This window comes from Canis lupus, chromosome 10 (assembly GCF_048164855.1).
Source record: "Canis lupus baileyi chromosome 10, mCanLup2.hap1, whole genome shotgun sequence".
NCBI classification, from domain to species: Eukaryota; Metazoa; Chordata; class Mammalia; order Carnivora; family Canidae; genus Canis; species Canis lupus.
In genome coordinates this window covers 56,631,022-56,657,471 of record NC_132847.1, presented here as the reverse complement: position 1 = coordinate 56,657,471, position 26,450 = coordinate 56,631,022, and the positions used below count along the sequence as shown (strand labels likewise).

Here is a 26,450-nt window from a genome sequence, read left to right as displayed (position 1 = left end):
CAACTATGAAATGCAATGATAAAGACACATCCCACAAGTGAAAGGGACCCTTCCAGTACTTTCTCAGTTAATTCCTTCCATGACACGTGGTTCCCATTACCCCGGAGCAGCTAGCTGGATAGAAGGATAGAAGGATAGAAGGATAGAAGAGCTAGCTGCAATTGACTTTTGCAGTCTTATTTACAGGACCAGCTAGAGAGCAATCCTTTGTAGGGCTGGTGCAAGACTCTCCAGAAGGCTGTCTTTGCTCTGAATCTGTGTCTAGTGTATGGTGCTGTTTCTTCCCAAGCCAGGACTCATGGGGCCAGGAATCAAGGGTAGAAATGGGAGAAGTACTCCTCACTGTTACCTCTAGTGACCTATTGGCACAATTTTTATTTCCTGTTCCTGTGACCATATGCTCTTCTGGCCTAGAGGTCTTAGTCCCAGAGGGAAGAAAGCCTCTGCTAGGAGACGCAACACTAATTCCATCAGACTGGAAGTTGAGACTGCTGCCCGGCCACTCTGGGCCCCTTACACCACGAATCGATAGGCAGAGGAGTTTCTGTACTGGGCGGGGTGACTGATGTTGAACTCCTGTCCCCCAGTGGAGGTACAGGACCATCTGCCTACAATCCAGGGATTGCGTAGGGGCTTCCTAGGAATACCACGTCCTGTGATTAGAGTCAATGGAAAATTATCATAACTCAATCCAAGCAGGGCTACTACTGGCCCAGACCCTTCAGGAATGAAGGGTTGAGTCATCCAACCAGGCAAAGAATCGTGACCAACAAGGTGCTTGCTAACGGCAAAGCGAATACAGAACAGGGAGTGAAGAAGAGAGTTATAAATACCAGCTGCAACCATGTGACCAGTTAGGGAAACAAGGACTATAATTGTCATGAGTGTTTCCTCCTTATTTTGTTTTGAACGGGTGTGTGTGAAGCAAGTATCTTTGTTTTTTTCTCTCTCTTACTCTCTTATCATGTAACTTAAGAGGTATTGATTTTACATTGTAATATTGAAGTATTGTGAATTTTATACCATAGTATTTGAATTATGGCCCATCATGATGGGATCACTCAAGGACTTTACCTCCTCTTCTGGGAGGTTGTACACAGAATAGTTTTGTCATGTTAGGCAGAATAATGACCTTGTTACTGTCTTTATAAGGAGAAAAGTATGGGTGCAAAGTTGACAAGGAGTAGACTTGTGATGGTTGAGTTTATGTGTCAACTTGACAGGGCAATGGGGTACCCAGACATTTGATTAAACATCTTTCTGGGTACGCTTGTGAGGATGTTTCTAGATGAGATTAACATCTGAATCAGTAAACTGAGTAAAGCAGATTGCCTTCCCTAATGTGGGTGGGCCCCATCCAATCAGCTGAAGTTCTGAATAGAACAAAAAAAACTGCACTCTGCTGACCCTCCAACGAGCTGAGTAATTGTTTTTTTCTCCTGCCTACAGACTCAAACTCAAACATTGGCTCTTTCTGGGTCTTGAGCTTTCTGGCCTTCAGACTGAAACTACACCACCCCCTCCACTGGTTCTCCAGGCCTTTGGACCTAGGCTAGAACCACACCGCCAGTCCTCCTGGATTTCCACCTTGCTGACTACAGATATGGGGACTTGTCAGCCTCCATAGTCATGTGAGCTAATTCCTTAAAACAAATCTCTTCCCTATGTGAATATACGCATCCTATTGATTCTGCTGGTTTAGAAAACCCTGACAAACACAACACACACACACACACACACACACACACACACACACACACTTTCAAGGGCAGTGTTATTCCAGTGTCATTGCCATAGAAGGAAATGGGAAGTGGTAGCTACAGGAAGTCTGCACCTGTCTCTCCCCCAGGTAGTACTGGTTATTGTCCCTGCACCTATGATGACATATTACCCTTTAGTGCCTACTCACGTCAGGGTCCAGCTCATCCAGCTCATTTTCCAGGGTCCTGAGCTCTTCCTCCGTGAGGGCTCCAAGGATTTCGTCTTCATCCAGGTCACGGTATTTCTCTAGTTCTCGTCTGTACGACATTGTCAGAGAATCTGTGATTGTCTTCTGAGTTTCTGTGATCTATGACCTACCAAAAAGAGAAAAATCTTAGAAAGACCCTTCTCAGATTTTCTGTTTCAGAACAAATCAATGCTTGTCATTCACATGGTGGCCAAGCATATTCTATGAATTGTCAGGATTATAACTACTATAGTAGAATACTGTACTACGTTGGAATAATTCTCCAATAAAACCATGCAAAGTAAAAAATCCTTATGGCATGTGATTGAATAAATTGTAATTGATTGTATTGGCACGACCATTAATTCCAAATAAAACAGGGGACTACAAATGGATTATAAACACTTGAAAACTATTTTATTCTTCAGGTAGTTCAAATACTTTTCTGTACAACCCTCCACCCTTCACTCCATGCCCTGATGGGAAACAAGATGCTGGAAGCTCTGCCAAAGCTGAGTTTATAAGAGGAAGAGTATTAACTGAACACCTGCTCCCTGCAGGTCCTTCACCTACAACATCTTGATCAATCCTCACAAAAAAGCAGCCAGCAATAATGGCTAACTTTTCCTACCATATCCAAACCCTGTGCTAAGCACTTCATGAGGATTTTCTAATTTAACCTCTGAGGTAGGTATTTGTCATTATTCCCATTTTACGGTTGAGGACATGGAACTGAGAGAGCTTGAGTGACTCACGCGAATCGCATTACCTCCTGGTAGGGTGTGCTACCCACCAAGGCGTGCCCGAACCACTGTATGCAATCCGATCTGCCCTAAGCCCTCTGTCCTCCTCTTGGCTAAAACTATCTGATGATAAGACAAGCCCAGCTCGCACATCACCTCCTCTGTGAAGCGTCAGGGTCCCCTCACTCAGCAAAGCTTATCATGGCCTCGGTGCTGGGTCCGCACCTCTCTGCTCAGTTCACATGCATCGCCTGTGGCCTCCCCACGGGCCGGGTGTCAGTTTGCTGCTTCCCCCTCTCCCCAGGGCCCAGACTGTGGCCACACATGCAACACGATATTTTTTGTTTTTTTTTGTTTCTGAAATGAACCTAATTCCAGTCCTACCTGCCTTTGCTTATCCCATCAGACAGCCTTGAGGAGACTCTGGGCTCTTCTCCTCTTGGAAAATGTCAGCTTGCTGCAGAAGCTGCTGGCATCTCTGTTTGAGCCTCTTCCCACCTCAGCCCTCCTTTCTGAAGCTGGCAGGCTAAAAAGTGAGGCAGCAGCTCAGGACTTCCTTAGATGCTGCGGAATGGAATACACTACTGTGTACAGAATTGGTGTTAGGGGTCAAATTGTGGCCCCTCCAATTCATATGTGGAAGTTCCAACCACCTGGGGACTTCCGAAGCCAGTACCACCCTGCAAGTAAGAGTGTGATGTTCCTGGGAAACAGAGTCATGGCAGATATTAGCTCAGTTTACATGAGGGCATGCTAGAAAAGGGTGAGCTCCCAATCCAACAGGACTGGGGTCCTTATAAAAAGTGGAAATTTGGACAGATACACACACACACACACAGTAACACGTGTGAAGATGAGGACAGAGATCAGAGTGGTGCTTCCAACAAACCAAAGAACGCCAAAGACTGCCAGCAAACCACCAGAAGCTGTGGGAGAGGCCTGCAACAGATCCTCATGGCCCTTGGAAGGAACCTACCCTGCTGACACCTTGATCTTGGACTTTTAGCCTCCAGAGCTTTGAGACAACAAGCTTCTGTTTGTTTAGGCCACTCTGTTTATAGTATTTTTCTTATGGCAGCCCCAGCAAATGAATATAATCAGTATCTCTTCATCACAGCAGTTTGTGTTTTTAGACCCTGACACAAACACAAGCACACACACACACACACACACACACACACACACAGAGCATGGCTCATCTGGGACATGACTGATGGTATTTTCCAGCATAGGGAGAAATGAAAGCTAGGAAAAGACAACCAAATAATCAAAAAGCTGGAATAGTTGTTAACTAAAAACAGTGCATTTAAACATAATCAGAAAAACAAAGTTCACTCAGCTGACAGAAAAAGCCTCCATTTCAGAAAGTAGAGATATGTGTTATTAATGTAAGTTTGTGCATGTGTAGGCCAATCTGTAAGAGAAATATGACAGCTGGCCTGGTAAGAAAAGACTTGCTTTCCAAACACAGAAAACCTCAGTGCCATCCTTTTCTCTAAGAATGGCTTGGCTTGGCCTGACGTCTTCCTTTGCCCAGACCCCAAGAATGCAATGTTCAGACCATAAATGGGTCCCCCTTGATTCATTTCTATTTACTTCCAAAGAAAGCACAGCAGCTGACAATGCTCTGGTATAGATGAAAAAAAGAAAAAAAAGAAAAAGAAAAAACAAACCTCAGTGACTGCTCTCAGAGAATAACCTAATTTGGCTTTTCTTGAGTGGAGCCAGAGCATCTATAGCCAAGAGGGACCCTAGTGAAAGGTTCAGAGGCTTCCAGAACTAACTCACAGGGACACCTCTGAACTAGCTGCTAAACACGCTTTGGGCACTCAGTTTTGAGGTTATACAAATTTCCACAGGACTTGAGACCGCAGGGCTTCTTAAAACTTTTGATAGGCTTCCACACATTGGGTGCCTCCAGGAGAAACAGGCTACAAGCAGAATTTTCCTGGTCTTTGACCATGAAACCATGTCTCTGAGAAAATGTTCCTGGAATTGGAATCCCATGAAATCAAGTTTGGGTAACATCCTTAGCCTCATTTCTGGGTCATATGAGGGAGCCACTCAGACTCATACAAGAAGGGACTTGGGGACAGGACCCGCTGGTTTTAAGGTTTGGGACTCTGGGAGCTTCCCATGCTTGTTATCTTTGCCAGCTGACTCATTTCCTAGGTGATTTGCACCAAAATCCTTAGAAAAAGTGATGGACAGAGCCTGCAGAAGGGATGAGCCAAGACAAGAGAACAGAGAGTAGGAAAAGTAGCTGTGAAGGAGCAAGAGAGAAGTAGGTGGGGACTAGGGGGCTCATTGAAGGAGAGATGGGCTGGGTGGCAGGCACCACCCAGAGGGGTACAATCATGAACTTTCCCAAAGGAGTCTCTCTGTTAGTGTGCACGGGGAAGTTAATGTTATTCTTGCACAATCCAAGGTACCACTGAATTCACAAGTCCTATTTCAGAGGACTTAAAGGTGTGCTTTCTAATGTCAAGTGTCCTGTGAATGTTATGGAGCGATAAGACCTTACATTAAATAAGCTGAGAGGAGCGGAGAGCACGTAAGGTCAGCTACGAAGCTGTCAGCTTCAAGCCATGCTCACCTACTTGGCTCCCAGAATTGGCATCTCTAAAGTGAGACTGCCCTCCAGGGTCAGCAACATGGGGAGCTGGAGGAGGGGAAGGACAGGGTGGGAGGGAGGTGAAAGCCATGCGCATCGAGCCCATGGTAAGCTCAACTTGAAAATATGCTTAGGAAGAGATGGTGTTTTATAACTGTTAATAAAAGGCTTCCAGGGACACCTGGGTGGCTCAGTGGTTGAGTGTCTGCCTCTGGCTCAGGTCATGATCCCAGGGTTCTGGGACTGAATCTTGCATCAGGCTTCCCATGGGGAGCCTGCTTCTCCCTCTGCCTATGTCTCTGCCTCTGTGTGTGTGTGTGTGTGTGTGTGTGTGTGTGTTTCCCATGAATAAATAAATAAAATCTTTTTTAAAAAATTAAAAGGCTTCCATTTCCTAATAAAAGAGGTGCCACTGACAGACACAGGGCTGAAATTCGGAAGACTGGTTGGAGAGCTAGCTGTGGTGGGAACTACCCAGGTGGTCCTTGCTAAATTCCTCCCATCCCCTGGGCCTCCGTTTGCTCATCTGTAAAATGAGCAGAAGTGGACTGGGAAGTTCTGCTTATAACCCGTACCTCTTGGAGACATCTTTGGATCAGATGGGTGGTCTTTAAACTGCATGCAGGGAGATCTCAGGCTCCTCCAGGGCCCCTGCAGAAAGGCTGAGAGAGGGGGCTCCCCTTGCTTTTGCCTGATTTGTTTTTTTGTGGCTCTATACCAGATTTCCCTTGAAGAAAGGAGGATTTGGCTATAGAAGTAAAAAGTTGCCAATCCCCCTAAACAGTGAGGGGGTAATAGTACCTTTTCCCCCACTGAGTGTTGTGAAGGTTTAGCTGCCACAAGCAGGCCTGGGGGGGCTGGGAACCCAAGAGAGGAGGGAGGGGTAGGAAGGGGGTGATGAAGCCCAGCATGACCCCCCGAAGCACCTCTCTTACCTGCTTTATAAATTGAGTCCTGAGTAAGAGTTATGAGAAAAGTGAAAGGGCAGCTCAGTAAATTTAAAATACATTGAAAAACTTGAATCTTCCAAATCTAGCGTATATATTACACTAGCAGCACATCTGGCCACCCCTGCCTCTCAACAGCAGAAGCCTTAGACCTCAGCTCAACATGAAAAAAATAGAATTTACAAGCTTGCCAGGAAATACAACCAGGCAGGTTGGATAGTAAAAATTAGTGGGTCAAGGGCTGAGGCCATCCATCAGGAAGCTTCAGAAATGAAAGCTCTGAGGTGGGGAAGATCTCCGAGTACCAAATGCACTTTTAAATCTTTCACGGGAAGTGGGTCCAGTCACTACAGCTAATGGCTCTTTGAGCAGCCAACCCCATGGGAAAACTCTGGAAGGAGGCGCCCAGAGCAGCATCTTGATTTATGGACTGTGTTTCCCTGAGGTCAGGAGGGGCTGAGTCACAAGTTAATATGAATATTTTCCAGTTGTACCATCTTCTTATTTCAGCCACAGTGAACATCTTGATGATGGGTGAAGAAAGGCTGATTTACAAAGTTGATTCTTTGTACCCCATCATCTTGCGTCTTTGTCCTCTTTGGGAAGACATTTTGGCCAAAAGAGATTTTAGGCCACGATCCCTCGTCACTGAAGCCTGCACCTCTCTCTTCTCCTGGCTTTAGGGACACGAGAGAGCCTGAGATGCCCTCTGTTCCTCCTGAGAGAACTGTCTCCCCCCTGCCCTCCTTCATGAGGCTCCCCGGGGGGTAGCCATGCTTTACGTCATCCTCTTGGCTGACTGGACAAAGTGGGTGCCTGGCTCAAGGGCAACCGATTGATAGGCTAGTCAATGAGCCATGAGATGGCTTGGAATTGGGTGAATGAGTTCTTATTTCTTGGCATTTGTATTAATTCCTGGGATTATCTTAACAAAGTCCCACAGACTGACTTCAACAACAGAAGTTTTTGTCTCTTGGTCCTGAAGGCTAGAAATTCAAATCCGAGTGTTGGCAGGGTTGGCTCCTTCTGAAGGCTCTGGGGAACCTACCTGTTCGTGCCTCTCCCCTGGCTCTGCGAAGCTCACGCATCCCTAGCCTTGAGCTGGTAGTCTACTGTCCTGTACGCGTCTGTGTCCACAAGTCCCCTTAATATAAGGACACCGGTGATACCAGAGTAGGGCCTGTCCTCAGGACCTCACCTCAACTTGATCATCTGCAAAGACCCTATTTCCAAATAAGGTCGTATTCACAGGTACAAGTTTTGGAGGGGATATAATCCAATCTGTAGCAGTGCTGAACTGGGACCCAAGGAGAAAGCGAGGCAGGTGGCAGGAGAAGCTGTCGGTGAGGAGAGAGATCATCATGAGCAGGTGGAGGCTGAGGCCACGACGGAAGAGACATTTAGGGGCGTAAGAGTCCTCAAAGGAGGGTGAATTCACGGGACTGAGAGACACATGGAGAAGCCATGTCCCCAGAAGCGCCCTCGGCCCTGGATTGCTGTGGCTCTTGCTGGACTCCCATGAGCACCCCACCCTCCCGCAGCCCTTGGGAGGCTCATCCTCTCTCCCACACACTCCCCTCACCGCACTCAGGCGCTGTGAATGAGCCCTGCTCCTGGCAGCCCGCAGGAGCAAGAGTGAGAGAGCGCAGACTCCGCATTTCTCCTTCCTTTTGCCCCCCCCACCGCCCCCCACCTCAGTCTCCTGGACGACTGGGTCAGTTGTTCTCCTTGGCCCACTCGGCCCCTGGGCTCTGCTCCCTCCTCACACCTCACGCTTCGGCCGGGCCTTCTCCCGTGTGGTACAGTGACCAGTGAGAAGCTGATGCCTCTCAGCCAGTCTCTCCAGCCCCAGCTCCTGAGACCCCCAGGCCTGCCCTGGGCCCCGCCTCCCCCCACCCCCCCAACCTGGGTGACGCACCTGAGCAGCCCCACACACCAGGCCCCACACCTGGAGCCGGCCTGCGCTCTCCCTTGCCACTCCCGTCACTCTGCTCAGTCCCCACGCCCCTCAGTCCCAGTCCTCTCCCTCTTTCTCTTATTTTTTGAACATCAGGGGCTTTTTTGACATAGTGACAAATTGCACATAACATAAAATTGACCATTTTAACCTTTTTAAGTAAACAGTTCGGTGTCATTCAGCACAGCCACACTGTGCAGCCATCAGGGCCGCATCTCCAGAACTTGTTCATCTCGTCGGACCGACATTGTCCCCATCAGGCACTAACTCCCCGTCCTGGCTCCCGTCCTCCCCAGCCCCTGGCAGCCGCCATCTATGTCTGTCCCTATGAATGAGATTACTCTAGGTACCTCATCTAAATGGAATCCTACCCTACTGTCCTTTTGTGACTAGAGGCCTATCTCTCTCACGTCCTTTTTATCTGTTCCTCTTCTCCCTTTCCACGGGGCTTGGCGTTTTAAAATCTACGTTACCACAACAGCCCCCTGCCTCCCTGCCTCAGTTCCCCTGCCTCCCTGCCTTCCAGTTCCAAGCCTCCACTCAGCCTTGAAACGATCTTCATGAAAATCAGTTCTGATGCTGCTCCTGAACTGAAAGCCCCCTTCAAAGGTGTCATTGTGACACAGAGCAAACTCATCAGCCTGGGGTTTGAAGCCAACGGAGAGCCGGTGGCTTCTGGGCCTCCCCAGCTTCTGATCCAGCCCAGACCTTCTGGCTGTGCCAGCCGCCTGGCCCCGGCCAGCCCTGACATTTCAGTCCTCCCACCTGTCCTCTCAGCCTGCAGTGCCCTCTTCCCACCTCCAGGCCTTCTGAAGTCCTGCTAAGTCCCGGAGGCACAGCCCCTCCAGAGAGTGAAACATCCTGATCTCTCTCTTTTGCTCTCTCTCTTTTTAAGATTTTATTTACTTATTCATGGGAGACACAGAGAGAGGCAGAGACATAGGCCTCCCCTTGGGGAACCTGATGCAGGATTCGATCCTGGGACCTGGGATCACAACCTGAGCGGGAGGCAGGTGCTCAACCGCTGAGCCACCCAGGCGCCCCCCAACCTCCTTGCTGGAGAGGCTGGCCTCTCTCTTACAACCTCCAGGGAGTGGGGAAGCAGTGCTGCCACCTAGAGAAGACTGTGCTCCCATGGCCCTCAGCACCCCGTCCTCTCTGCCAGCTGACCAGCTCCGCATCTCAGTGTGCAGCCCCGGGCCTAGCACAAAGTGAGGGCTCCCTCCCCACAGCTTAGTCAGGGCTGCAGGCCCAGGGAGTGGGGCGGATGACCGAATTCCCGTGCAGGTCAGTGACCCCCAAGGGGAGACAGTCCACCAACCCTGGGTTGGTCAGGGCTTGGGGCTGCCAAGTAGGGTGCGGAAGGGGTAGACAAGCAGGGACTGGACGTCTTGGGGAGCTTAATTTCCTCAATGCTTAGGTTTTAGAACAGGGTCATTGAATGGGACACAAGAATCCTTACCAGCAACCACGCAGTATGCAGAGACCTTAGCAGCCTATAAGTCTCGACCACCTGCCTGGTCCCTGCAGCGCACCAAGTGAGTGTGCCTGAGGGCCTGCTGTCACCTGTGATGAGATCCAGCCAGAGAGCAGGTGACCGGGCCGAGCTTCCCAGCCACTTAGGCCCACATACCCTGCCATCCTGCTTCCCCAGGGAGCCCTCAGCTGACGCCTAGCCCCTTCCCAGCCCTGGGAAAGATCTCCCCGGCGGGACTGGCTGCCAAATTGGCGGAGTCTGGGTCCACTGTAAAATAAGACCGTAAGTTCCTCTGTTCAAAATCAGGAAAAAAGAGCCATTCAAGGCACCAAGATATAAAGTTTCGCCTTTTCCCTCACGGTCTTGCTCTTGATGTGTCATAGTGTTTTCTTATCGTTTATTGTCTCAATCACACAGGTGCCATGTGCTACGACACAAAGCATGCACGCCAAATCCACTCACTGCCACTTTCCTCCCCCTGCCCTGATGGGGGCCAGATGGTCGAGCCAGGCATCTCCCCTTCACACAAGGGGGCCACTGCCCCAACACACAGAAATGGGCCATCAGACGGTATCAGGATCTCAGTGCTGGACAGGGCTGGATGAGATGCTTGCCCTGCAGAATGTACCAGAGATCCCCAGTGGTAGATGCGGGGAGGCTGGCAGGAAATAGGGGCACCAGCAGGTGAGGCAGCTGGGGTCTGAGAACCCGCCCCCAGGAAGCAGAGCGGCAGCAGAAGGTGGGACATCATACGGGCAGACGCTCTAAGCCCTGGTGCATGCTCCGTTGGCCACGGGACTTCACTTAAAAATACAAATCCAAAGAAAACATTAAGAATTTCAAGAGAGTAACTGCAGAGCATTCACCCAAACCCAGCGTTCTGCTGAGAGTACGGTTCTATGCAACTGTGTCACCTACAACCTGTCCCCAGCTCTCTCCCCAGGACACAGACCCTGAAGGCCCCAGGGCCAGACTCAGCCCTGTCTCCCCTCAGATGGTCCTTGTCCCTTCTCCTTAGTATCTTCCAACCCATTAGCATCTCCAGTCCCTGCGGTCTACGGGAAGCAGGGCCCACTGTGCAATGGCAGAAGGAGCACTGGGATGGGAGTCAGAGGATCTGGTTACAAGTCCTGTTGGTTGAGGACTTGCTATGCAAGTTGGGCATGTTGCTAGATCTCTCTGGATCTCAGTTTCTCCAACCCAATTCATTGGTTATTTACTGACAACCTACTATGTGCAGGGCATGGTGGGACTTTGTGGCACAGACAGAAATTAAGACATTTCCTGGCCCTCAGGAAGCTTATAATTAAGTTGGAAGAATAACACTCATATAGAGATCCTTGGGGTAGCATCACACACATGGTGTCTTTCCCGTGTACCCCCACCAGGGTGTACAGCTAGGCCATAGCCCTACTTTATAGATGAGGCCTCGTCTCCGGTCAGCCTGTAGAAAGGCAGAGCTTGGACTAGGGATCACACAGATCTGGCCCCTGCTGGGTTCTGTCTGGCTGGGCAGCCTTGGTCATGTCACACAGTACCTCTGACATTTATGGAGTTGTTTTTTTTTTTTTTTTTTAAGATTTTATTTATGTATTCATGAGAAAGAGAGAGAGAGAGAGAGAGAGAGGCAGAGGGAGAAGCAGACTCCATGCAGGTAGCCAAACGTGGGACTTAATTCCGGGTCTCCAGGATCAGGCCCTGGGCTGAAGGCAGCGCCAAACCACTGAGCCACCCAGGCTGCCCTATGGAGTTGTTTTTAAAGTGAGGGTGCAACATTCACCCCTCAAGGGATGCCATACGAAGGGAATGAAATAAAGGATAATATAGTTTAGACTGCTGGTTTCCTTCCCCTTTTCTCAGTTCCACAACACTTGAGACCAAATAAGCCAACCCTATGAGCATGAGATGGGTGGACATAGCTAAGCAGCCATGAGAAAGATTTAGGGGTTCTCAAGTGACTATTGACCTAATGTCAGTTGATGGCATGAGGCATGGGCCCCCAAAGTCATGGTGGGATCTCAGCTGCTTTAATCAAAGTACAGTGGCTGAAGCAAGACAGTGTTGGTCTTGCTCAGCTTCCTCTGGAGCTTAGCTCTGGGCCACCACTCTTTCATTAGTAGGGGTGACTTTTTTCTTTCTTAATAAGGCATTGGTTTTATATATAGTCAAGTGTGCAAGTCTTGAGAGTACAGCTTCCTGAATTTTCCATGTCCGTACCTATGTAAACACCACTCAGATGAAGACATGAGACATTTCCAGGCCACCAGAATGCTCTTATACTTCCTCCCAGCCCATCTCCCTCAAATATAGCTACTATTCTGACCTTAAAACCCAGATTGGCTTTAACTGTTTTTTGAACATCATATAAATGCAAACATTCTCATGTCTGGCTTCTTTCATGCAGCATTACATCTGTGAGATTCATCCGTGTTGCATGTTAGCAACAGCTCATTCTTCTTCACTGATGTGTAGTATTCCATTAAATGAATTAGACCATAATTTATTTAGTTACCCTGCTAGTAACAAACACTTGAGTTATTTCTAGTATTTGGTAATTATAAATAGGGTTATGAATATCTTGCGGTAGAAACAATGGCTTATTTCTCTTGGGTACATACCTGGAGTCAAATTGCTGGCTCAGAGTAAGTACACATTGAGTTTCAGTAGATGCTATCAAATGCTTTCCCAAAGTAACGGCACAATTTTACATTTCCACCAGTGATGATGAGTGTTCCAGTTGCTCTGCACCCTGTCCACTCTTGCTATGGTCAGTGCTTTTCATTTTAGCCTTAGCCATGATGGCGAGTGGGTGGTGGTATCTCATTGTGCATTTCCCTGCTCACTGATGATGCTGAGTATATTTCATATGACTATTGACCATGTGGGCGACCTCTTCTGTGAATTGGACCTTTTCTCACGAGTGGTGCTGAGTCCAGAGAAGGATGGCAGGACCATATGAAGAACAGTTGAAGGACCAGGGGAGACATGGTCACACTCTTTAAACCCGTAACGCGCTGACCCTGGGAAGGAGGAACGGACGTGTTCTGTGGCTCCCCAGCGGGCAGAAGACATAGATTACCAGGACATGGATTTATAATCTGTGCAAGAAACTTTCTAACATTAAAAAAAAAAAATGGCCCGAGATGAGCACTGGGCTGATTCAGGAGGTAGTGGGGAGGGGTTACCAAAGGCATGTGAGCGGGGATGACAGAGTCCCAGATGAGGCCTTCCAGAGACAGTTGACGTCTCCGCTAATGGTGGTGGTTGTTGGGGAGTTGAAAGATGAGATTTAAGACGTGGTTCTATTAGGAAAGATGTTTGGGGCCACTGAGTGGGGAGGATGGGGACTCAGAGACCAGCTATCTTTAAAAGACTTGTTTTTTTGGCCTGTTTGCTTTTATTTTCCCCAGCTGATCTCATTCTCTTAGTCATGTGGGAAAACACCTGCTGAAAAAGCAGGGAAACTAAACACAGTGTTTGACTCTGTCTCCTTCTGCAGTTGCTATGAGCCCCATCCCACGACACAGGAATCTCAAAGGTCTACATGTCCGTCAAAATTGTCCAATGGTTTAAATTAGGAAGGCCGTGTGTGTGTGTGTGTGTGTGTGTGTGTGTGCATGCACCAGTGTGTATTTTCATTTCTCATCTCCTGAGGTCATCACAGTGTCTGAGTCACTGCACGAATCACTATAAGCAACAGGGTTCCAGGAAAGGGCTTGGAAACCATCTGCCAACCCTAGCTGGCCTGCGAACCAGGCCATCGTCTGCTCTGTGGCTCCTTCTCCACTCCTCTCTGCAACTCCCCTAGTTCAAGCCAATAGGAGTTGTCACCAGGCCCAGACTCTTCTACACCATCTTTCACCCAGCTGAAAAGGCTTCTAGCAAGCCAAGTATCTTAATACAAATGGAAGAGGCCATCAGAGTTCTACCATCAGAAGCATCGTCTTACTGTACCCCTCTGTCCACAAGACTGAAAGCCACTTGGGAGCAAGCACCTCTCTCTTCTCCATGATCCCACACAAAGCTGGCACCCCTCAAGTGCTGAGGGCAGGTTTGCTAAGTAAATGAATGAAAGCCTAGCCTTATTACTGGCTTTGACGGCCATAAATCAAAAGAATAAAAGTTGGTTTGTAGAAAAGCCTGTGGACTTCATTCCTCTTCTCATTCTCCATTTTACAAACACAACTTGTCACCTTGCCTCTCAGCAGGCATTAGCATAACATTCGGCTTATGAAGCTCACCTTTGTATTTTCTGAAAAACCAATATGAAAATTATCATGAACAATGACAAAGGCAAATGGCAAATGGGGAAAAATATCTGCTGCCCATTGAACAAAGGGCTAATTCATTTAATAGACAAGAGTCCTACCAAAAACCCAAGGCAAACCAAAACAACAACAACAACAACAACAACAACAAAACCAATCCAGTGAAAATATAGAAAGAGGAAAGGAACAGGCAATTCACCTAAAAAAAAAAAAAAAAAAAGGCCAAAAAGCCTATGAGTAGATAATGATGCTCGCTCATAACTATGGAAAGGTAAATTAAGAAATGAGCCATTGTCTCTCATCCAACACACTGACAAAGATGCAAAAGCCTGAGAATTCCCAGTGTTCACATGTTGCGGGGGAGACCGGTGCTGTCACATAGAAGAGAAGCTCACATGGATTTACCTTCGTTCAGGCAAATTAAGCCATATCTACCCAATTGCACACGCCCTTTGACTCAGCAATTCTACTTCCAGGAATTCATCTTATTCACTTAGTCACCGAATTGTACAAAGATATATGTACAAATCATCTGATTATATTAGCAAAAAATGGGAGCCACATCAAAGCTCATCATCCATAGGACACTGCGTATGTAAATTCTAATGCAGACATAGAGTAGAATGCTATTAACCTCATCTTTGGGGCGTTATGCCCAGTATGTCACTGTACCTTATAATAGCAAGTGCTATTCTGTACATACTAATGGGCATGGTGATACACTATGCAGATTATTTCATACAATCTAAATAACTCTATGAAGTAGGTACATTTTTAAAAAAGATTTATTTATTCATGAGAGACATCGAGAAAGAGGCAGAGACACAGAAGGAAGAGCAGGCTTCCTACAGGGAGCTGATGTGGGACTTGATCCCAGGACCCCAGGATCATGACCCAAGCCGAAGGTAGACGCTCCACCGCTGAGCCGCCCAGGTGCCCCGAAGTAGGTACTTTTTAATTCCTGTTTTACAGATGCAGAACCTGAACCACAGTAATCCGCCTGTATTAGCTTCCTAGGGCTGCGGTAGCCAATCACCACAAACTGGATGGCTTAAAGTTACTCTGTTGCAACTCAGAGTGTTCAAAAAGGGAATCAAAATGTCAGCAGGGTTGGTTCCTTTTGGAGGCTCGGAGGGAAGGTCTGTTGTCCCGTGCCTCTGTCCTAGCTCCTGGCGATGCCAGTACTCCATGGTATTTCTTGGCTTGCACCTGCATCGCGGACTCTGTCATCACAGGCCCTTCTACCCTGTGTGGCCACTCCTCTTCTTATAAAGACACCAGTCATCAGATTTGGAGCCCACCCCAATCCAGGGAGACCTCATCCTAACTAATTACACCTGCAGGGACCCTATTTCCAAATAAGGTCACATTCTGAGGTTCCAGGTGGACATGATTTTGGGGGGACGCTATGTAACTTAATACAGTGACCAAGATCACAAAGCTAGTAAGTACTAGAGCTGAAGTTTGAATCCAGACAGGGTCCCATCTGACTACGCATCACCACAACGCCGGGCTGCCTTCTCATCATCGCTTCCGCTGTGTGACGCCAACCACATCCCACCCAGGTGCAGTCTTACATAGTGCCATGTGATAACTAATTTAGTCCCAATTTATAGATGGTGAAACAGATCCCCACAACAATACCATTTTATAGAAGGAGAAACTGAGGCATGGAGAGTTTAAAATGACCTGAATTTACAGTTAGTCACAGGCAGACATTTGATTTGAACCCAGAGAGGTGGTCTCAGAGTCCATGTTCTTAAGCCCTATGCTACACTGCTTCCACCTCATGTTCACCATCGTGATGTACACTCTAAAAATCAGGGCTCAGAAAACACCTCGCTCTCCTGAAAACTGGTGATCTTTTCATCAGACACCAACCATCCCCCAGTGCATCTTGTGCCCTTGCCCCTTGGCTGTCATGATTCATCCCAGAGCTGACTTGGGTGTCCAAAAACAGTTGCCATCTCAGCCAACACGCTGGCCTGATTTCCTCTCTTCATTCTGTGGTGGGTGTTCTTACCCTGGGCTTTGAGTGGCCTCCAGGAGGACCCACCCGCCCGCTGAAGTGACATGCAAACTGTCATGCAGAGGTACATTCATTTTTCTCCAGAAAAAGTTAAGAGCATGGCCCTTAGCTCCCACCAGATTCTCAGGGTTTCATAATTCTGGTTTTCAAGCTTGCTACCCTGTCTTTTTAAAATTTCTGTTCTTACCATTTCTGTTGCCTGTTCAGGTTTATTTTAAGTGATCTCAAACCCTTTTAATAGTGTAAATAGAATGCAGTATAAAAGACATAAACAAATGCATACAACGTTGTCTTCTGATCTGACTTTTTAAATCTCTCTGGATTTGCCAGGAGGAAGTCCCTCTTTGGCACTCCCCTCACCCTTGTCTTCTGAGTGGTTTCTGAAGGGGGCACCTGGGTCCCCCGCAGCCACTGGGAGCACTCATCCCATGCTCATAGATGCCATGCTTGGAAGCAGTGTGCCCTGAAAAGGCGATGGGACACAGTCTGAAGAGAGGTTTTAGGTTGGCTAGGAACTGGGGAGTTGGGCTTAAAAGACCCATCTGGGCCTAAATTGCTCCAGAATGCAAAGGAGAAGGAAGGACGGGTACAGAAGATGGAAATCACCCACTGCTGCTTAGCCTGACCCTTCTAGCAGCAGGCCGTTTCTGGGGTCTTGCCCTCACCCGCGTGTTATGGCCACAGGCCCCTCCCCACAATCATGTGTCCCATCACCAGGTTCCCTGACACCTGCCTGTTCTGTTCCCCCTGCCGCCTCCCCCACACGCCTCCCCCACGACCTGCCCCATCAGGCTCTTTCTGGGTGCCCTGCATGTGCTCCATTAACGACAAACAAAACAAAAACAAAAAACAACAACCCTACCAGAAAGAGCCCTGGATTTTGAGTCAGGGCTTAAATGAATTCATTTATAGATTTTAATAAAAACGACGTCTTAATGCAATGGCCAAGGGGAGACTTTGAGATAACTAGCACTCACCTTGGTGCTCAGAGTGTGGTAGTCTGTGTATGCAGGATGAGCCTCACATTATGAGGTGTTTATTAGAGCTTCTTAGGAAATTAAGCCTATTGCTTAATAAAATGATTAGAGCTTATTAGGCACCAGGAGCGTATTAGAAATTCAGAATCTCAGAACAGCTCCCAGGCCTACTGGGCTAGAGTCTGCATTTTAATAAGATCCCAAATGATTCAAATGCCAGAAAAGCCCTAGTATAGAACACAAGGGCTCTCACTCCTCAAGCTGCCCAAACCCTGGAGAGCACTTTGGTTTTTCTGGACTACGTGCTCTAGTTGGATGATCTGGAATGATTCCTATTCGGGTTCACTATCCTCCATCAACAAAAGAGGGTTAATAATACCTGCCCGTCCCCTTCTCCCCTTACAGGATTCCCGAGTTTCAAATGAGATCATGGATTCATTCTATTTACTGGGATGGGGCTGACGGGGTTACAGAGTCAGGGGGAGCAGAGAAGGCGTGGTTTCTCCCCTCATGGAATCAATGGTCCGGTGGGAAAACATGCTGTAGATACTGGCTGATGTTTTGTGATTGTCATGGCTGTCACTGGGCTTTCGTCTGCATACCCTTTTCCTCACTCATTCACTCATCCAATGGTCATTTATCACCACATAAAGTACTTGCACTGTGCCAAACTCTGAGCTCTGACCTGGAACACTGGGGAAACAGAAATAAATAAGCCATAAAGTGTCCTCACGGAGCTGTCAGTCCAGTCAGAGATAAGGATGTAACAGATGATCCCGTTAGGAACACACTGCGGCTGGTGCTCTGAGGTCCATTTGGAGGCCGAGAGAGCACAGGTAAGGCAATGAGGGGCTTTGCTTTAAAGGATTCACCTTGTTAGGAGGGGAGAGAACAGCATTCCAGGCAGAAGGAAGAGCAGGGCCAAAGACAGGAAGCCATCAAGGCATATAGGTTTGTACCATGGCCAGAAGGTAAGGAGCATCTGCGAGAGTGCCAAGAGATGGTTTTGGAGAAGTTGCTTGGGGCTGCGTCTTTCTTTGATGGTCCTGGGTTCAATGCTAAGGATCTGGTAGGAAATGGGGAGCCTCTGAAGGGAGAAGGATAAAAGGGTCAGAGCTACATTTCATAAAGATCTTTTAACAGAGGCATAGAAGAAGAAAAGATTTGGTGCAGAGAGATTTTACAAGCCCCTGGCAGTAGCTCAAGGAGGAGACAGCAAGTACTTGATTGGGGTCATGACTATGGAGATAGAAATGAACGGAAGGAATATTCTGGAAGGTAGAATTGATAGGACTCTTGACCAAATAAATGATGTGGTGAAGGAAAGGGAGGTCTCTGGCTTGGTGCCTGGGTGGATGATGTTACTAATGTTAACCAAGATGGGGGACACTGGAGGAAGAGTGGGTGGTGAGCCTGAGTCAGGCCTGTTGGGTGTGAAGTGCCTTTGGGAGGCCCCATTGGCTGTGTCTGATTGGCAGGAGTCATAGATGCCTGGAGCAGAGAGCAGCTCAGGCGGGACATACGAATTTGGGAGTTGGGAGTTTATAGCTGGTGGCTGGAGCCCTGGGGGTGAATGGCATTGTAGGCAGATGTGGATGCGGAGTGGAAAGAGAATAGGGTTGAGAGTGTCACTGACATTTAAGAGAAGAGAAGAGGTGAGTCCAAGAAGGAGACTGAGTGAGGCCAAGAGGCATTTGCTGCTTCTCTCAGTTCCCAGGGACATGGAGGGTGAACACCCCAGTGGCCACAACTCATCACCCGACAGAATCATCTCCAGGAAGGGCCCTGGGGTCACCACCCAGAAGGCCCAGGGTGAGCAGTCTCTCACTCTGGCTACGGACCCTGAGAAGATGTCCTGAGGCAGGGACGCGCAGGTGCTTGGGCGCGGCCTGCCTCCCCCTCTCCTCCCCATGCACAGTAACTTCAGCCTTTCACAGATGTGTTTTTGTCTGAGAGAAAAACAAAAGGATGCAAGAAAAGAGAAACCGAAGACATGCTTGCATCTGTTCAGTTTTTCAGATCAGGCGAGGACCCAGCACCTCCTAATATCAAAGAAAACCTCTCAGACATGTCCTAGGTTGACTCCAATGAGCTCATTCTCTCGTTACCATTAGGAGCAAAGAGAGTCGGGTCCTTTCACAATTAACCAAAGGAGGATCATATAAAACGAAAGAGAGGAAATGGGCCTCGGAATTATGCCCTGTGATTCATGTTCTCCCATAGAAACAGGACTGTGGCTTTAAACTGATAACGTCTCCGAGCAGCCAAATAATTGATCTATTTGGTGTTCTGGCTTTAAGTGAAAAGTGAATTGGCCTCTTTAGAAATGTTGGCTGCCGGCTGGTCCATTAGTAAGACTGAAAAATCAAAACACTGACTGGAAAAGGCCATTATGACTCCTGGACTCAGCCGGAGTCATCGATAGATGATGTCATTTCAGAAGTAAGCAAGCCAAGGTCACAAGGCTCCTGGGCAGAGTCAAACTACCCTTCCTGGCCCATCACCACCCTCCTTCGCAGATACTGAAGCCTGCCAACGGAACACAGGGGGCTGAGCCGGGACGGGCTTTGTTTTATTTCTTTGCTTATCCTGATGCTAGAGGAATGTGATTCTAGAGCCCGTGACGCTGAGCAGGTGTTTAAGGCAGGCCCCGGTCCCCCCCATAAACACACCCCTTGTATTCTCTTTTCAGCCTCTTCTGGGTCCTTCTCCACCTCTTCCAGTTCCTGCTACCCCCCTCCCTGCTCCTTTCTTAGCCCAGCTTTCAGGAGTGGCAGCCTCTGTCCCCATGTCTTCAGCTCCCATTAGCCTCTGCCTCTTTCTCTCCCTAAGGCTAGAAATGGCATTGCAGGTACCAAACACTGGGCTGAGGGCTTTCCCAGCATCGTCTCACTTAATCCCTACAGCAACCCATATCCCCATTGCACAGAGGAGAAAACTAAGGCTCAGACACAGGCTGGGTCACCGCCCCCAGTAAAGCAGTAGCAGATCCCACGTTTGAGCCCTTTGCAATAGCCTGGGCCAAAGTCACACACGACCACCTGCCAATCCTGGTGGCCCCTGCCCAGTCCTCAGCCCCTCTGTCTCTCCGCAGCAACTGCCACTGAGCTCTCCCCTCCCCTGGCTCCTGGGAAGCCACCTTCTCCTACTCTTTCCCTCCTCTTCACAGGGTGGCACTTCACTTTTCTCATGCTAGGTCTACTGGGGACCAGCTTGCCCAACACCCCCTCATAGCTCAAGGTCACTCTAAGTGGGCAGTAGAGTTGGGGTTGGAGTCAGGCATCCTAACCTCCAGGTCAGTCCACCTCTTGTTACTCAGAGCTGCCACTAAATACCTACCTACTCCCTGTTTTTACATTTTTGTTGAGCAGCAGGAAGCAGCCCTACCCGGGTTGAGGGAGAAGGTGTGAGGCCCTGATAAGGTGGGGCGGAGGCTATTTTTAGAGGGCACTGGCTTACTACTTCAGCTGGGAGCAACCCAGGGGCCAAAATGGTCTAAAATGTGGGTTCACAAGATTGGTTCATTAAAGGGAATAAATAAACCAAAATGACAACATTCCTTGCTTTCACCCTGGCTGTTTGTTGTATGGCTCAAATTGATGGGACTGTCTTCATTTCCCCTTCCTTCTTTATCAGCGAGGCTTTGAGGTGGGTCTAGAGAAAACATAACATAGAAAGTAAAGTAGAAACAAAAATGAAATTTCAGAACTAGGGCGCTGTTGGCTGAGCGAGGGAAAGTCTTGGACAGCCGCGGATCAAAGAAGAGGGGGCATTGGTGGGGAGGCTCACAGATCCTCGAGACCCGCCTGAACAAGCAGGAAGGATCAGGAAAGAAATGAGAAAAGCTAGTGGGGCCTGCAGGCCTCCTGGCCAGTCCAGCAGCATGTGGCCTTGAGCAGGGGGTTCTGCTCCGCCCTGGACAAAGAACAAAACAGCTGTCATCATCACTAGGAGAAAGATGAGGATTTGGGGGTGCTCCCTCTGAGGCCCAAAACCTGAGTTAGGGTCTGGTTCTGTGATTCGGAAAAGGAAAAGCTGGGGCTAGGTCACCTCCAAGAATCTGAGAGGGTGAAGGTGGAGCCCAGGTGCAGGGTGGGTACGGCAGGAATGGGCTGTGCTGGTGGGGGGTTGCCGGGTGCTTGGGTGGCTCCAAGGCTCCATCATAGGCACTGTATAGATGGGGAAACTGAGGCCAGGGAGCTGCTGGACTGGAGCCTCTGGTCCTGCCCGGTTCCTTGGGTCTAAAGCTATCTGAGTCCCAGGCTGCTTTGTGAGGGTGACGGCCGCCTCCCAGCAGAGGTGCCCATAATTACCGCGGGACGCTCTTCCTGGAGGTGTGCGGCCCCGACTACTGGGGGGGACCCTGGTAGGGCCCAGCACGGGCCCGGGCCACGGGGACTGCCAGTGTCCGCTTGCCCGACGCCCGGGATGCGCGCGGCCGTGCCCCCGGCGCCCCAGGCCAGGGCGGCGAGCAGGTGCGCGCGGGAAGCCGGCGGGCAGGTGCGCGCCCTCCCTCCGCCTCCGCCGCCCCCGCCTCACGCCCAGCTCCGCGGCGCGGGCCCGACCCGCCGGACGAGCGGGGGACGCGGGGCCGCCGGGTGAGCGGGCGACGGCGGAGCGGCTGCTGGGAGTCGGCGGCACGCGCGAGTCCCGGGGCTCCCCGCCGCGCCAGCCCCGCAGTTCGGGAAACTTTTCCTGCCACCCGCTGGCGCGGCCCGGACCCCGGGTCCCCGTCCGCGGGCGCCTCGGGCGGGGGCTCGGGCGGGCACCTGTCGGCAGCGCGGCGCCCGCCGGCTCAGAGCCCCGCCGGGGGGTCCGCGGGGTCCGCGGGGGGCGGGGGGGCGCGGGTCCGCAGGGGCGGCCGCTCCGCCCAGGACCCCCCCGCCCGGCACAGCCCCCCACCCCCCGCCAGAGCGCGCGGGTCCTTCCGCCGATTGCAGACGCGGCGCGGAGGGCCAGGGACGGGGGTGCCCCGGGGCACAGCGGCGCGCGGCCCGCCCGGCCCCGACCCCGGGCTCCGCAGCCCCGGAGGCAACCCGAGGCGGCGGCTATTTATAGAGGGAGCCACGCTCAGTCCCTCTTGGCGGCGGCGGCGACAGCTGAATATTTTGCCCAGATATGGCTGGGGCCCCGGCGCGGGGGCAGGGAGCCCCGCGAGCGCCAGGGGTCCCCGGGCCGGGCGGGGGGCTTACCGGGCCGTGGAGCCGCGGGCGCGGGCGCGGGCGCGGGCGGCGGCGGGCGAGCGGAGCGCGGGGCTGGACGAGCTCCCGGGGCGGCGGGCGGCGGGCGGCGGGCGGCGGGCGCTGTGGGCTCCGGGGGTGGGAGCCAGGGGCGGGCCCGGCTCCGCGCTGTCACCGCGCCCCGCCCCGCCCGCCGCCCTCGCCCTCGCCCGCCGCCCTCGCCCTCGCCCTCCGCCGCGCTCCCTCCGCTCGGGGGCGCCGGGGCGCCGCGTGCCGTCCGCGGCCGGGGAGCGGCGACCTCTGCGGGCCGCCCCGAGGCTCGCTCCGCGGACGGAGGGCTGTGGGGGCCGAGGCCGAGCCTCGGTGTCCCCGCGGGCGCCAGCGGAGTTCAAGGGGCGGTAGCGTCCTCCGGGGAGAGGTGGGCGGCGCCTCGACCCCGGGCGTCTGCGGGCGGAGCACGGCCCCAAGGCTGCGGCACCTGTAGCCGCGGACCGCAGCACCTGCGCGCTGACCTCGGGTCCAGCGAGGTCGGGCGTGAGCCGAAGCTTGAATAACGGCCGTGAGCACGTCCTTCCAGCAGAGCCCGATGCACCCTCTCTCTCCCTGGCGAGCATCAAGTGTCCGAGAGCCGACCTCAAATACAACCCGAAAGTCCCACTTTCTTAAAAGGCTGATTAACACGCTTTCCAGAACAAACCACTTAAACCCAAACAGAAACTTTAAATTTTTAAAATGGCTCATAAAAGGGAATTCGCGTGGGCAGAAGGCATGGCTTCTTTTTTTTAATTTATTTTTTATTGGTGTTCAATTTGCTAACATATAGAATAACACCCAGTGCTCATCCCATCAAGTGCCCCGCTCGGTGCCCGTCACCCAGTTACCCCCACCCTTTCTACCATCCCCTTGTTCGTTTCCCAGAGTTCGGAGTCCCTCATGTTCTGAAGGCATGGTTTCTAATTATTATGGGAAACTTTCTCACAGGGTAGACCCTAATAATGCAACTCTCTTTTAATCGTGATGTATAGGGGCGCCTGGCTGGCTCAGCCGATTAAGCCTCTGCGTTGGGCTCAGGTCGTGATGCTGGGGTCCTGGGATTGAGCCTTGCTCAGCGAGGAGCCTCCCTCTCCCTCTGTCCTTCCCTGGCTTGTGCTCATGCTCTCTCTCAAACAAATACATTTTTTTTTAAATTAAAAAAAGTCCTGGTGTATGGATTACTAATGAGAAACATTCCTTTTTAGTTTTTGTAAATCTTGTTTTCCATGAAAATGTATCCCTACATTAAAAACCCGCACAGCTGTAAAAGAATGCTCTTTTCAAGGGGATATGTACCACACATTTTTAAATAAAGCAATGATTTATTTCAGATTTTTATTTCAGATTGTTTTAAAACCATTTTATTGTGGAATCAAACATTTAAGAGAAGTACATACACATCCTAAGTGTGCAGGTTCAAGAATTTTTATCACATGAACACCTGTTGCAACCACCATTCCGTCAAGAAACAACATTGCCAGCAGCCCTGAAACCAACCCCCTGTGATTCTGGGTCACAGCTCCCTCTATGGCTTCCTTGTCTCCTGCAGTAATCACTTCCTTGACTCCTTTCTTCCATGATTTGTCTCCATTTGCAACTCTGCAGTCTGAGATTAATCCATATGGTTTCATGTGGCTGTAGTTTACTTTCATGGCTGTGGAGTTTTCCACTGCATGAATATACCACAGTTTTTTTTTAAATGCACTTTACTATTAATGGACATTTGTTTCTAGGTTTTAGCTACAGCCAATAGCGCTGCTGTGAAACTTCTTTACTAATATCCTCCAGCACAAGTACACATATTCTTCAATAATTGAAATCAACAAAAGTTGAAGCCTTGACCAGTTCTGGGAGGAGTTGTGATTGCTTACCGAAATTTGAATTTTTATTTCCCTTGTCCTAATGGGTTGAGCACCTTTTCATGTTTATCAGCCAGTTGGATTTCCTTTTTTGTGAAGTGTTTGTTCAAATTGGCTGCCATTTTGTTTCTGGATAGTCTTTTGTTCACTGAACATGTTCTATCTACAAATATTCCTCCACTGTGTGCTTTACCTTCACACCATCATAATAATGCCTTTGGGCAAACAGGTATTCTTCATTTTAACATAGTTTAGTATATCCACATTTGCCTTTATTGTTAGCACTTTGTTCTAACGTCTAAAGATGTTTAGGACGTCTTTCCTACTCCTGGATTATCAAGGTACTTTCTTATGTTATCTTCCCTCGATAGACTCTCATGTTTAGGCTCTAAATCCACCTGGAATCAATTTTTTTTTAAATTTATTTATTTACGATAGTCACACTCAGAGAGAGAGAGAGAGAGAGAGAGAGAGGCAGAGACACAGGCAGAGAGAGAAGCAGGCTCCATGCACCGGGAGCCTGACGTGGGATTCGATCCCGGGTCTCCAGGATCGCGCCCTGAGCCAAAGGCAGGCGCCAAACCGCTGCACCACCCAGGGATCCCTGGAATCAATTTTGAATATGGTATGAGGGAAGTTTCATTGTCTGTCGAATTGTCTTAGTACCAGATTAATTTTTCACTTACATCAACAACACACTTGCTTTATTTTAAAAAGCAATAGAAGCATTTTCTAAAGTCAGTGAAATAGAAACCACCTCTTCTTTAGCTGTAGGCAACTTGAGCATTTTTGTTGTTTTTTTGTTAGGGAAAGAAACTATTATAAAATACATTCACACTACTTTATTTTACTTAAATATTTATACGTCAAGTTATTTTGATTTTATCCTAAATGATTATTTGTCATAAATAATGCAATGCCATAAGCATTCCTGAATTTTGAATCATTTTGATGATATAAATATTAAGTATAAATTTTAAGAAGCTAGAAAGATAACTTCAACATGTATTACATGAAAAACTTCAAACATCTGGTCTTTCTTTCTGCTCTCACTTTTACTAGATTTTCTCAAATAAAAATAAGCAAGTGACTAAGAATTTTTATATCCCACCTGGTCTCTCCCCTGAGAAGACTCCACATTTCTAATAGTTTATGCATATTCTCGTAGAGATCTATTTGCTTAAACTCAGTATTTTTAAAGTCTAAATTTTCAGTTTCCCAAATGGAGTGAGGGTCATCAACCTAGCCTCTCAGACATTAAGACTTTGCTTCACTTTTCGACATTTCCTTCTTCTAAAATGTCAGTACTAGTAATTCTAATTGAAAATGTCAAAAGGTCTTTAATTTTTTTTCTTCATTCCCATTGATCCCCTCTCAGTCCAGGGCCCTGCTCATTTTTTCGACCACTGCTAAGGAAGGCCTCCAACCTATCCCGTCAGTCCACCCTGCCTATCAATTAGCAAGCACATAATGGGTGCCTGATGTGTTAAAAAAATTATCCTGTCGGTTGTGGAAGACGCAGAAAGTGGTGTGTTCCAGAGTCCATTGTACAGGCTCATAAGAGCTGCTTGGGTATGTCTTTTCCCAGCTCTACATTGTGATGTCACATTGTTAGTGGGAACTCAACAATGGTGGGAGTATTTACAACATGGGAATCATCAGATACTGGGAATCATCAGATACTGTGAATCAAGGCTTACTCCCTGCCCACATTCACCAGAACCAACTGTCAAACATTTACCAGTGCACCATCAGAGAGATGACTAAGACCCATCCCTCCTTCAAGGAGCTCACAATCTAGTTGGGGTGATGGGTGCACAGACAACTAGTTATATACTATAAGGCTCAGTGAAGGTCTGAGTACCAAGAGAGAAATACCCAAAACGTAATAGAGTAGGAGGGATACCAGGGAAGGCTTCATGGTCAGCCTGGGAAGTCAGGGAGGATACTGGCAAACAAGAATGAGGGGTGGGAGAATGAGCAGCAGGCTGAAGAAACAGAATAAGCATGGTTTGGTGCTGTAGAATAGTCTTAGGTGCACATGCATGGGGTTCAGGAGCTAGATAAAGGTCCAGTGTGGCTGGTTAGGGAGCAGTGGATAATAAGGTTTACTGTGGAAGGTGTGGACTCTCTGGGCAATGAGTTGCCACTCAAGATTTGGGGTGAGAGGCATGCTTTGAGGTTCACCTGGGCTGCTTTTCTACAGCACCACTAGCAATGCTAATGTGCTAAAGACTCAAGGGAGTCCTCACACGGTTTGGTGACCCCTTGCTTTGGGACACACCACTACACCAGAGTTAAGTCATGAAGTTCTCACAATCTGAACTGTAAGGAACCCAGCACCACAGAGAAGACTTGAATAGAAAGGGGAATCCTTCACCTTAACATTATAAAGCCTAGAAATTATAAGGCAGCCAG

General features: G+C 49.3%; 1 protein-coding gene across 1 annotated transcript in view; it reads right to left on the bottom strand.

Moving 5' to 3' along the window:
* Window positions 1-22,255, bottom strand: part of TMOD1 (tropomodulin 1) — an 81,228-nt gene extending 58,973 nt beyond the window's left edge. Inside the window, exons 1-2 of the mRNA XM_072842043.1 lie at window positions 22,153-22,255; window positions 1,910-2,075 (exon numbers count right to left, since the gene is read on the bottom strand). Of these exons, the coding sequence (XP_072698144.1) occupies window positions 1,910-2,029 (120 nt within the window). The 5' untranslated portion in view covers window positions 2,030-2,075; window positions 22,153-22,255. The remainder of the gene's footprint in view (window positions 1-1,909; window positions 2,076-22,152) is intronic.
* Between the last annotated feature and the right edge of the window lie 4,195 nt (window positions 22,256-26,450).